Source organism: Cynara cardunculus, unplaced genomic scaffold (assembly GCF_001531365.2).
Source record: "Cynara cardunculus var. scolymus isolate 2C unplaced genomic scaffold, CcrdV1 Un_Scaffold_6057, whole genome shotgun sequence".
NCBI classification, from domain to species: domain Eukaryota; kingdom Viridiplantae; phylum Streptophyta; class Magnoliopsida; order Asterales; family Asteraceae; genus Cynara; species Cynara cardunculus.
The window spans coordinates 1-12,302 of record NW_020202747.1 but is presented as its reverse complement, the minus strand read 5'-3'; the positions used below and the strand labels follow the sequence as shown (position 1 = coordinate 12,302).

Here is a 12,302-nt window from a genome sequence, read left to right as displayed (position 1 = left end):
CAAAAACAAAAACCAAAACCAAAATCAAAAACCAAGAACAAAAACCAAAACCAAAATCAAAAACCAAGAACAAAAACCAAAACCTGCATCTCCAATCGAAATCCTAATCTCCAAAAGCAATGACGTGAAAACCCCAAAATCGAAATCCTAATACCCAAAATCGAAATCCTAATACCCAAAATCGAAACCCAGGCAAGGAGGAGATCGATGGTTGGTGGTGAACACAGGCAAGGATCGATGGAGAAGAAGGGTAGGGCAAGTCTTTTGGCCGGCTTAATCTGGACAAGTGCCTTTTTTCATCTGGGCGAATAAGCCCATTTCTGAGCGATTAAGCTCAAAGTAAACAGCCTTGAGCGTCTGTGCGAATAAGCCAATTTATCCACTAAGCTCATTAAGCCATAAGTAAACAGGCCCTAAGTCACAAGTAAACAGCCCCTCAGTGTTTACCATGCTCACCCGGTAAGGTAAGTGGCCCGCTAAGCGCTAATCGGGTATGAGCCTTTTTCCCTCATTTACCAGATAAGACCCTTGGTAGTTGTCATGCCTCGCGATGCTCACCGGGTAAGGTAAGTGATCCGTAAGCACTTAAGTATTTGGTAAACAAACCGGCAGTTGTTTTTATGCTGGTTCTTTATAGTTTTTCAGCCATTCAGTTTGTTTTCCTTCTGTTTACTTCCTTTGGTTCTTCAAAAAAGAAAATCTAACTTCAAACCAAATCAATATATCCTACTCGAAAATAGGATGAACACAAAGCAAAACTTGTTATGGTACATAATACACAATAGCAACAGAGTTTGTTCTTACCAAAAACAATTGACCCACTATATGAGAGGAAACCAAACTGGCCGACAGTAAATAATTACGGTAAAAAATAATGACACACATATCGCACACGAAAGATGAAACAATCCCACACGCTGGTGAAGTAGAGACAGAGGGCGGAGCAATCACTCACATGGTGTTTCGAAGCCATCCAAGAAACAGAATTGGAATTGGAATTGGAATTGGCAATTCCAACAACTGAATCCACACTCGGCTTATATGCAGGTGGGAAGCGTAAGCCCATGGCAAACAAATGCCAAGACAACATATATAATCACCAGGATGAGCAATATGAGAGCAATCCTGTCATTTCAGTAACCAGAAATGTGTTAATTTTCTTATAGCAAAAAGAAAATAAATAATAAAGCAAAGTTTATAAGACAAATAATTTGGAAACATGATGAGCCATGGCTGTATGCAATAATCACCCTTGTGTCAGAAAGCACTTACTACATAGTGGGAATGACGGTGGTTATGAGACTCAGACTATAAATTTGGTTTTGTAGATTAGCATTGAGACGCCGTTTTTTATCATTAGCAATAACATTTTCAGAAATTAAAAAAAGGGTAATGTTTAGAAAAATTACGTGAGCTTGACATTTCTCCACCAGACTGTACTCCTGAATCGACGAGTCTGCTTTCTGAATCGCAGTGTATTAGTTTGCATATTTGCACTTTTATCTACAAGCAAGTCCAGGCGATCACCCCTCTCTAATACCTTGTCAATGTTCTCAATCATCACACTGCGTACCTGTTCATTAAAGCAAAACCAGCAATTATGATCCAAGTTGGATATCATCAACATATGTGCAGATTTACACACAGGATTAAACAGGATCTAAAGATAAAATATGTATCTTAATTCAGATCCAAGATGAGCATAAGCTATACCAGAACTTATCTTAAGTCGAAAATTGGGAATTAACTAATTAATGAAACCAAACCAAACCAAACCAAACTTTGCTGATTTCTTAGATTATAAAATCATAAATGCACTCTCAAGCACAAATAATCCTCAAAACCATATCCAAGAAAAAAGATCTTTAATCTTAGAAACTGAAGATTGTGCTCCATAATGACATGCAAAACTCACCTGACCCATTTCACCTTTTAAACGGTTTATCCTATCTGCATTGGGATCGTTTGAGTAATACTCCATTTGTTGGCTCAGAACCCTTGAAAACTCATCATTCATGCCATAAGCCTGGGCTGATAGAACTGCTCGGCCATAAGTCCTGACAAACCTCTGATGAATGTCTTCAAGAAAAGCAAAAGGAATTCTTCCTGCAAAAATATGATGTTATCTATATAGAACATAACGGGGAAATCCCAATTTCTTCTCATTCAAGCAGAACCTGCCACTAAAGGGATCACTTTAAAACCCTTGTTTCAGAGTTCCAGTTGGATTATAGCAGTACAAGAAAGCCTAAATAATTACAAAACCTTCCAAAACAGAATAAAGAATGGTATTTTAGGCCTCCATCCCTCTGTTTTTTTTTTCTTCCTGTTCTTAAAGATCCGGCTTCAACCCCTCCCCCCCCCCCCCCCCCTCTTCTACCAGCAATAGATTGTTGCACCATATTTTGATGCAAGACACACAGAAAAGAATGTTGCATTGGAGAAGTATTTTGCAAGGATACATTGCTTGGTGCCGGGACGATTTTGCAACTATCAAAAACTGGTTATGTAGTGCCTTTTTATATGTAGATTACAAAGAGATTAGAACTCAGCCACATGCTAAAATACTAAAACCAAACCAACAATAGAAATCAGTTGTTCGGTATAATAAAAAAAATTAAGTTCATGGTTTCTAAGATAGTGGGAAGTATCAAACCTCTCAGGTGCCAACTAAACCAATTGAAAATCCATATTGTAACCAAGAACATATATACTCAGCATGCACGTTGTACTTTCCAATATCAAATCACCAGTCTCAAACCACCCCATTGGTAGAGAAAAAAATTCACAATCAAGGGTTATAAGTACTTGCATCTTATTCCTATGAGAGGGAAAAAAGTGATTGAGAGGCAACATAATGCAACAAAATTATTTTGCTTGATAAATTAATAACCTTTCCTTGTTCTTCCATTGATACTATCTGTCTTTCTTATAGGGAGTACTTCGTTGCGTGCATGAATGTACCATCTCCTAGATAATATCATGTTACTCTATCCAAATACATTGTTTTCGTTCTTAGTCTTTTTACAGAATCAATACTGCTTGTATCCCATAATTAGAGTTCAAAAGAAAAATATAGTTCCATTGCCACCCCCATAATGGCATCACAAGAACTTGAGTATTTAATGCTTTACAAAAGATGCTTAGCACAACACAAATCTTATTATGAGTTCTTTTGAATCCAACAACACTAACATGGTTAAGTCACCTAAAACCATATATGCAACCAGAATGACAATTATAACACCTAATTTCAATCTCTACAATTATTGATGCCAAATCCATATAGAATTTCCAACTCAGGTATAAAAATGGAGTTCACTTTGTTATAACGAAAGCTGAGTATCTCAGATTATTAAAAAAAACAAAATAACACATTCAAATTATTCCCTACGTAGTAGAGGACTAGAGGTTGTATGAATAAATTAGACATCAACAGAAACATAACTCCAGCTTCACAGTCTTCAATTGACTGAAAAAGAGAACACCCAATTCAAATTTCCATCTTTACCTCACATGCTTCCCTGTGATTAAAGCTATATACAAGTACACAATTGAACAATATAAATCAGAAAGCATACGGTACTAAAAGGATAAGTAGTAGCTTACTTCCGGCAACGTCGTCAGCCATACAAAGAACAGTCAGACCATCAGTACGCTTGACATGAAAAATATACCGATCTTGAGAATAAGAAACATTCATATCATTATTTCCGGGGATTTTCTCGAGAATTTGCCTCGAAATCGTGCTCGCATTCGTATGCGTGCCACTGAATTCCGCCAACACCACAGATCCCCTGGCCACGAGCGTGTAAAGAATCGTCATCTCTCCCTTTCTCACCTTAACTCCAACCCCCTTTTTCTCTCTCTTTATACTTAATCACAGAAGATCAAGCAAAGATCGAACTCTAATCGAGTTCGAATTGAGAGAAAAATTAGGGGTCGAGGTAGCAAAATTCAGTAATGAATTCGACTATAATAAGATTGAATTTAGATCAAAAGGTGCGCCAAGGCTAGGGTTTCAAGATGTTGGATGATGATGGTTCAAAATCATAAATGTCAACCTTTTATTAAACAAAACAGATATATATAAAGAGAAATTTGAGTTCCTCTCCTCACATGGTCGACAATATGCTCAATGTCGATACATAATATATATTGAAAAAGTATAGGGAGAGAGCGATCTTCATAATTATTTGAAAAGTAAGGAGGGATTTTAACTTTTGGTACAACTAAAATTGGTTAAGAATTATATTTTTGACCGGTAAAAGATTACTAGAAAAGTACTCGTGCAATGTAGTGAGATACATCTTGATTTTAATATTTTATTTTATTTTTTATCTCAGTCGTTATTATAATATGGTCTTATATGATTTTGAGAAAGCGATTATGTTTTTATTTTTGAACAAAATATAAGTTTGAAGATATCATAAAAATTTGACAAAAATATATCGATATTAGTATCAAATAAACTATTTAAAATTCCTCATTTTTTTGTGTAATTTTTTAATTCAATTTTTTTTAATTTAATTTAGGTACAATAACGAAGTAATTTATATTTGGTTTAATAATAAAATTTTATTATAAAGATAATAATTATTTATTTTGTTAGAACTCGATAATTATTGTAATTATATTTTAGATTTTATATATTTTAAAATAAGATGTTTATCCTATATTTGATTATTTTTATTCGCAGTTAGTTATACAAATTCAAACATGGAGCTTTAATAAGTTGTACTTATTCATAATTTATTTGTAATCTTGAATTTTAAGTAATATGCATCAATATACATTATGCATAACAAAAATATATTGATATTCATATAAAAATAACTATTTAAAATTACTCATATTTTGTGGTAATTTTTTAATTCAATTTGTTTAAAATTTAATTTAGGTATAATAACAAAGTAATTTATATTTGGTTTAATAATAATTTTTTTATAAAAATAATAATTAATTATTTTGTTAGAACTCGATAATTATCCTAATTATATTTTATATTTTAAAATAAGATGTTTATCTTCTATTTGATATGTTTATCCGCAATTAGTTATACGTATTCAAACATCGAGCTTTAATAAGTCGTACTTATGCATAATTTACTTGTAATCTTGAATTTTAAGTACACATTGGTTTTGTGTTTTTGAGAAAGTGATAAAGTTTTTATTTTGAATAAAATATAAATTTAAAAATATCATATATTTTGAAAAAAAAAATATTGATATCAGTATTAAATTAATCTTTTTAAAAGTTCTTATGTTTTGGTGTAATTTTCTTAATTAAATTTTTTTAATTATAATTTATTTAGGTTTAATAACAAAGAAATTTAATTTAGGTTTAGTAACAAAGAAATTTAATTTAGGTTTAATAATATAATTTTTTTATAAATATAATAACTAAGTATTTTGTTAGTTATTAATGATTATCCTAATTATATTTTAGATTTTTTATATTTAAAATGAGATGTTTATCCAATATTTAATTATGTTTATCTACAGTTAGTTAGAGGAATTCAAGTATGGAGCTTTAATAAATTGTACTTATGCACAATTTACTTGTAATCTTAAATTTTAAATAATATGCATCAATAAACAGTACTTCGTGCATAAAAAATCGTTTTTAAGAGTTTTTGTCAAATGCTTTATAATATAGTATAGATAATTTTGATAGGGCAAAATTTACGATTTTAATTGATCAAATAAAAAATAAGGGGGTAATTTTGTAACTTTTATAAATAGACTGCAAACAAATGTATATGTGAACATTGAACCCATAAATGCATATAAACTCATAACTGCATATGTGAATGGTTCATACGTGAAGTGGTTAACTTGTTCATATTTGAATCGATTAACTAGTTCATATGTGAATCAGTTAAATAGTTCATATGTGAATCGGTTAAATAGTTCATATGTGAATTACACGGATAGTTCATATGTGAACCAAATGGGTTCACATATGCACTTGTTTTGCCGTCTATTTGTAAAAGTTACGAAATTACCTCTCTATCTTTAGCATGACATGTGAGGAATTATCTAGTGTTTCACAATCAAAGCCACAAATCTTGACTAGATAAACCACAAGAGTGGTGTCTGATTGGTTTGAGCTTGGCTCCAAAAGTCAAAAGTACCAGGAAATCTTAGATTCAAATCCAATGAGGAATAAAAATCCTCTTGTGGCCACGGAGATTCAAATGCGGTGACTTCGGGCAATCTGCAAAGCAGGTGGTCGCCCTGAGATTAGTCGGCTCACATAGCGGGGTGGATATCCAGGTTAATTAAAAAAAAACCTTGACTAGATAAAGGGCTAGAATCGCTAATTTATTTCTCAAATATTTACCACTTCTCAAATGAACCTATGGTAAAAAGTATATTTATCTATTGATTAAATTACAGATTTGGTCCCTAGGGTTAGGTTTCGGTGAGAAATGAAGTGCTAAGAAGCGTAAGAAGAGATCTTCATCCTTAGATCAATCATAATTGAATGTCACACTAATGAGGTGCACCGAGATGCACTGAAACAATTTCCTTTCTGAAACATAATTCAAGATAGGCATGAGTTTAAAAGTGATCAAGTGTTCAAATATTTCTTATGCTTCTACTATAACTTCTTTTCTCACACGATTATTCACCTTGATCCCTATGGTATGTAAATTTTTATGGAATTGATCTCTATATTTCAGTTACTAAGTAAAACATTTGGTGGTATATATTTTTTTCTAGAGTCGTTCACTGGCGGGACGAAGACGATGCGTCTGGGATGGTAGGGCGTTAATAAAGCGGATTGGACAGCCATTCTCAAATAAATGGGTGAGTCCAGACTGATTTGTTAAAATTAATGGACAAGCCCGAACTGATGTATTAAAAATAAATGGGCGGACTTGATGATGCGTTTAAAAATTCTAGGCGCGTTTTAATTCTGACCTAATTGTGATGACTCTTTGTGAACCTAAACACACAATTACCCTAGTTAGGAGTGTAAACAATATGAAACAACTTGTGAGCTATTTGAGATCGACTCGGTCAACACTCGACTCGAATAGGTCGGCTCAAACTCGAGCTCGACTCGACATATTAACGAGTCAAGTCAAGTTACCCAATATGCGACTCGAAAAGCTGGTGAGATACTCGATTATTTTATGTATAATTAGTTTTTATGATAAAATTTGTAAAATAAAATGTCTTATATTATTAGATATTTAAACAAAATTATGTATTTTTTAATTAAAAAAATTAATCAATTATTTTTTATTAAAAACACAATTAAAAAAAAGACAAAGAAAAACTATAAAAAGGTTAGTGAAATTGTCTCACATTGGAAAATAGATGGTAAATGAAGAGAGAAAATATGTTATAAAAAGAGGGGGAGATAAATAAAAATTTTAACTTTGTCTTTTTAATGATTAAGTTTGAAGTTGATCTCTTTAGTTTTATAAATTTAAGAGAACACCTTAAGATTTAAAATTTATAAGAGAAAGACCCTAAAATTTCATAAATTTCAATGAGTGAATTTGGTTTGAGCTCGAGTTTGAGTTCAAGTTCAAGCTTGATTTGCATTGAAGTTTAAGCTTGTTTCGAGCTTAGTTTGAGCTTGTTTGAGTTCGAGTTCGAGTTCAAGCTTGAGAAATAGTTATCGAGTTCGAGTCAAACTTTGATTCTTTTACTACTTGTCAGTTTTCGAGTTGAGTTCGAGCTTGGAAATTGGGTTTCGAGTTCGAGTTGAGTATAGTGATGAGCTCGACTTGCATTATTTACACCCCTAACCCTAGTATATCAATAAGCGCTTAAGTATGAGTTCACTCATCCCACTTCCTACTTCAGTTTGTCCCATTTATCTTAATATTTTTTAGGTCGTAAAATATTTGGTTGTTGAAAAATTCACACACATTATAATATTTTCTCCTCTTATTTTAAGTTGGAAAAATTATTTCATATTTTGAATTATCTACACAGCTTGTGTTGTTTTCTTAAACACGTAAAAAAAATTAGGCCTACTATCCAGTGGGTAAACCCTGACAAGTGATCAAGCCAACGAAAAAAAGTTTGATTTTATTATATTAGACTCGTTAAAAAAAAAGTTTAGAGTCCACAAATAATCATCTCTAACTTTTTCATGAATTTGGTTCGGAGGAGACTAATTGTACTCATATACATTGCTAAATACACATCTACTTAGTACATTTCTTTTCACATACATTAATATCAAAACTCACTTTTTTACAATAGGAATCCCATTTGGTTCTTATGGTCAATCATCTCGGTTATGACCAAAGGCAAAATGGTCAATTGGCATTTATTTTATATTTAATGTTTCTTGTTTTTTTTATCTTATCGATACATAGCTAACCGCTTCACCTATCTAAACAATCATAAAGCGGAAGAGATTGTTTGAGTACAAAGATTAAAATATCAAATCAGATTTACAAACAAATCACCACAAACATGACAAAATGTTAAATCATATTGAAGAGATACGTTACACAAGATTTATGTGGTTCACCCCAAACTTAGGGGCTAGTCCATACTGAGATACTTCTCAAGACACTTTACTATTTGTTATTTTTTAAATGGTAGAAAAAATCCGTACAAATCAATTTTACATCAAATATATGAATCTATGATACGCTGAACCTTTTGCAAAGGGAAAATTACTCATAGGTGATATGTATAGGGAGATGTAACTCCAAACTCACAAAAAATGATAATCTCAAATATGGGCAGAAAACTTCTCAAACCTAACACAATATTACACACTTTTAAAATAGATGAACAACTCTAATCCAAAGATTAGGAGATAGGTTGTGCTTAACTCACGCCACTTACAATATGAAGAACTTAAAATGATGATCAAGTGGTGGTGTAATAATCTCTCAAATGAATGTAGTTTGATTTAGAAAATAAAATCATGAGGTATTCTTGAGGAAGATTACATAGAGAGATCTGTATTATTAGACTAAAAGTATCTGAAAGTATTGTCTTGATACCTGGAGAACAAGCTAGCTTTAAATAAAAAATTTGAAACTTTGGGTTCAAGTGGACGTCCGCATTGTGCACCAAGTGGGCGTCTACATTAGGCATGGCAACAGGGAGGTATGGGGCAGGGAATGCAATACCCGACCCCAGTTCTTAGTAAGTGGTCCTCGGCCCCGACTTCGACCCCGATCCACTGGGGTGCGGGGAATGAAACCTTGTCCCTAGTGTGTAACGAGCCTATCCCTAGATCAACCCCAGTCCAACCCCATTCCCTGACCCATTCCAACCTCAGTTCAACATTGGCTAGAAACAGTCCAGATCTAACAAATAGCTTGTGATTTTGAGTCTTTCATTAACAATTAAATCTTAGCAAGTAGTTACAATCCATGATCTCAATTGTTGAAGTTTAATTCCACATCCAATTAGCAACATTAATCATTAATTCCAAATTACAACAAAAAAGATCTTCTGTTAGTACCTTATGTACACATGAGAGTTAGTGAAACACTAATTTTTTTTTTACCAAATGGTCTTTGGATAGTTGTTGTAACAAGCAACGCTCATGTGGAAATAAAATCACAAGCCACAAGGGGTTAAGAAAAATAAGTGGACTTAACCCATTGAATCATGACTATATCCGCAATTATGATATTCAAATTCAGAGCCTCCCCCGATAATTGTAACGTTGTGCGTGGGCTGTGAGGGCTCAAAGGCTTAACCGAGAAATAGAGAAAAAGAACGCACATTTTTGGATCTCTCATCTCTTGACAACATTCTTGACTTAACGTCCATATATGAATACCTTATGAACCAAAACCATTCAAAATGCATAGAAAAAGTTTGAGTCAAGTTTGAATCAATTGAGTAGGGTAGAAAAAGAAGTAAAACATTAGAACTATACCTGGTGGACGAAAACAATGGTCATGGGCTGGGGCCGACGACAGACTATGGTGGCGATTGGCAGTGGGCCGGTGGAAGTCGATGACGACTATGGACTGGACGAGGACGACACTGTGGAACTGAGGATTGAGTGATTGAAGAAGTCGATCGGAAAGTAAAGCCTAATTTGGAAAATTTTATGTAGAAGTCTAATAATACATATTAAAATTAAATTAAATTAATATATATAACGGATATGGGACGGGTCGGAGGTGCATTACCCGGTCTCGACGCATCGTCGGTTTCATACTAGCGGGGATCCCTGGCACCGAACTCGGTACCCAGTTTAGCAGGGAATCCCTAGCCTAGATCGGGTCGGGTGAATCGGGTTCCACGCTGGGCCAGAGCAAATCACCACGCCTAGTCTGCATTGTCACTTTTTAGAAAAAGTTATTTTTCGATCGTTGAATGAATGTCAAATAACTTTACCAAGTGGACGTCCAGATGGTCCAAGTGGACGTCCAGATGGTCCAAGTGGACTTTAGCTTTGTACTTTCCAGCTATGAGCATTTAATCTTCGACTTTCGTCTTTTTGCACAAATCTCACACCAATATGGCATGTTTCTCGAGATGATGACTTCATGGATATTTTTTTATCAAACATGTCTTTTTTACTTGATTCTCAGCATATCATAAATATGCGCAACAAGTAGAATTGTTAATCAATTAAATACCATTTTGTTTGTAATCATCAAAACAAATATATATATATATATATATATACACACACACACTAGCTTCGAACACCTGTATTACACAGGGTAAAATAAAAAATTAAATCATTTCAGGAAATTTATCCTACTTATATGAATTATCATCAAAATTGATGATATGATGAAAATCAATGTGCTGACAGTTTTGTGATGTCGTAGTAAATTTATCATATCTCACTCGTCAAGGCACCAATTCAGGCGATTCAAATAGTGCAATGTTGCTGGATAGAAACCTTTGGTGCTCATTTGAGTATAAAAGAAGTGTATAGGGGGGATCAGAGGTGGACCATAGAAAATAAGACAGAGCAGAAATGCCTTCATGCATCTGTATAGGCAAACTAGAGGCTCTGCATGTTGTTCTTCTTGCTGCTCCGTGCGATCAAAACATGAAAGACCAGAGCTCAAGTACCAGAGTTCGCAAAGATCAGACTTCACGATGGACAAGAGATGGACCAGAGGATCAAAATCAGAGGTCGATGGTCTAGAGCTCTTGGAATGAACGTGTTATGCATTTTGTAAAAAATTAATAAAAATATGAATAAATATTAAGAATTTGTAAAACAAATTTTATAATAGAACGTAAATGAAGTTATGGAAAAGTACATAGTTAAAATATTAAAAAAATAAGAACCAGATATCATAAATTACTAAATACTTCTTTATATACAACATTCTTTGTTCTATTGCTAATTATATCATCATCATCATCTATAATTAATATTTGTAAACCTTGCATGCTTTTAACTCTAGATAAAGCAACATACAGCTAACCATGGGTGACTGGTTGTCTCAGAAACAAACTAACCTTCGATAATGACTATCCCTGACTTTTATTTATGGTCATGGCAAAACATAAAGCAATTGGAAATTGTCTTCTTTGTTTGAATGGAATCCTTTTGTCTATAGGTGTCAAAGACATTCTTGGAATAAATGTTCGGCTTCCAATATTGCTTCCAGATATGACCTCTGCTTCTATAACCCGATTTCCCAATGATAACACCTATAGTCTAGTTCCATTACATAAGCCAGATTTATGATCAATATTCCTTAGTAACATAATTGGAACGCTGACTTTTAGTAATATCTTATGGTCTGGCAAACCTGATAATTTAAGACCATTTAAGACATCAGGTGAGTACAAAGTTTTATCAAACGGGTCGTGAAGTTGCTTTGATTCACATAGGCTATATGAACTTAGGTACTCCTTTTCGTCTCCTGGAAACAATGATAGCAAAAAGTCATTTATTTCTTGAACTACTTCATGCTTTGGTGCAAGAATTGCTTTTTCCTGAAAATAAGATGAATTATTGATATTTACAAGAATCGAAGGATAGACAAATTCAATTAATGCGGATATAAGATCTGTTGAATCGGTAATGAGAAGATCATGATGTATATCAACAATTGCCTCACCATCATTCACACTACCAACCTTGCCTTCTCCTAAATCCAAAATCCAGTTTGCAAAAACCCTTGTCTTTTCAATTTCAAAAGCTTCATTGTCAACAGTTAGCCTCATGTTCTTATTGTTGGTCCCAAAAGGGTCTACAAGAATACTAAACAGTTTGTAGAAGGGGGGGGGGATGAATACAAACACAATTTTCAAATTTAAAATATATATTGATAAAGAAGATCAATACAGATTTTACAAGATTGTTTGCGGAAAGATAAG

At 33.4% G+C, this 12,302-nt stretch overlaps 2 protein-coding genes across 2 annotated transcripts; both read right to left on the bottom strand.

The window, feature by feature from the left end:
- Positions 1 to 705: 705 nt before the first annotated feature.
- Positions 706 to 4,119, bottom strand: LOC112504573 (vesicle-associated membrane protein 711-like). Its single transcript, XM_025108525.1, has 4 exons — positions 3,610 to 4,119; positions 1,916 to 2,106; positions 1,410 to 1,573; positions 706 to 1,125 (listed from the first exon to the last, which is right to left on the bottom strand). The coding sequence occupies exons 1-4, from the start codon at positions 3,824 to 3,826 to the stop codon at positions 1,038 to 1,040; spliced, it is 660 nt and encodes a 219-aa protein (XP_024964293.1). The 5' UTR covers positions 3,827 to 4,119; the 3' UTR covers positions 706 to 1,037.
- A 7,511-nt stretch (positions 4,120 to 11,630) lies between these two features.
- LOC112504575 lies at positions 11,631 to 12,149 on the bottom strand. The gene has a single exon (XM_025108526.1). It carries the CDS (start codon positions 12,147 to 12,149, stop codon positions 11,631 to 11,633), a length of 519 nt encoding a protein of 172 aa, XP_024964294.1.
- Between the last annotated feature and the right edge of the window lie 153 nt (positions 12,150 to 12,302).

Excerpts from the sequence above, each read along its gene's own strand:
- LOC112504573 (XM_025108525.1), bottom strand. The coding sequence starts at position 3,826 with ATGACGATTCTTTACACGCTCGTGGCCAGGGGATCTGTGGTGTTGGCG. Across the intron at positions 2,107-3,609 it reads GGCTGACGACGTTGCCGGAA|GAAGAATTCCTTTTGCTTTT; the intron begins GTAAGCTACTAC and ends ATATTTTTGCAG. Across the intron at positions 1,574-1,915 it reads TAAAAGGTGAAATGGGTCAG|GTACGCAGTGTGATGATTGA; the intron begins GTGAGTTTTGCA and ends TTTAATGAACAG.
- LOC112504575 (XM_025108526.1), bottom strand. The coding sequence starts at position 12,149 with ATGAGGCTAACTGTTGACAATGAAGCTTTTGAAATTGAAAAGACAAGG.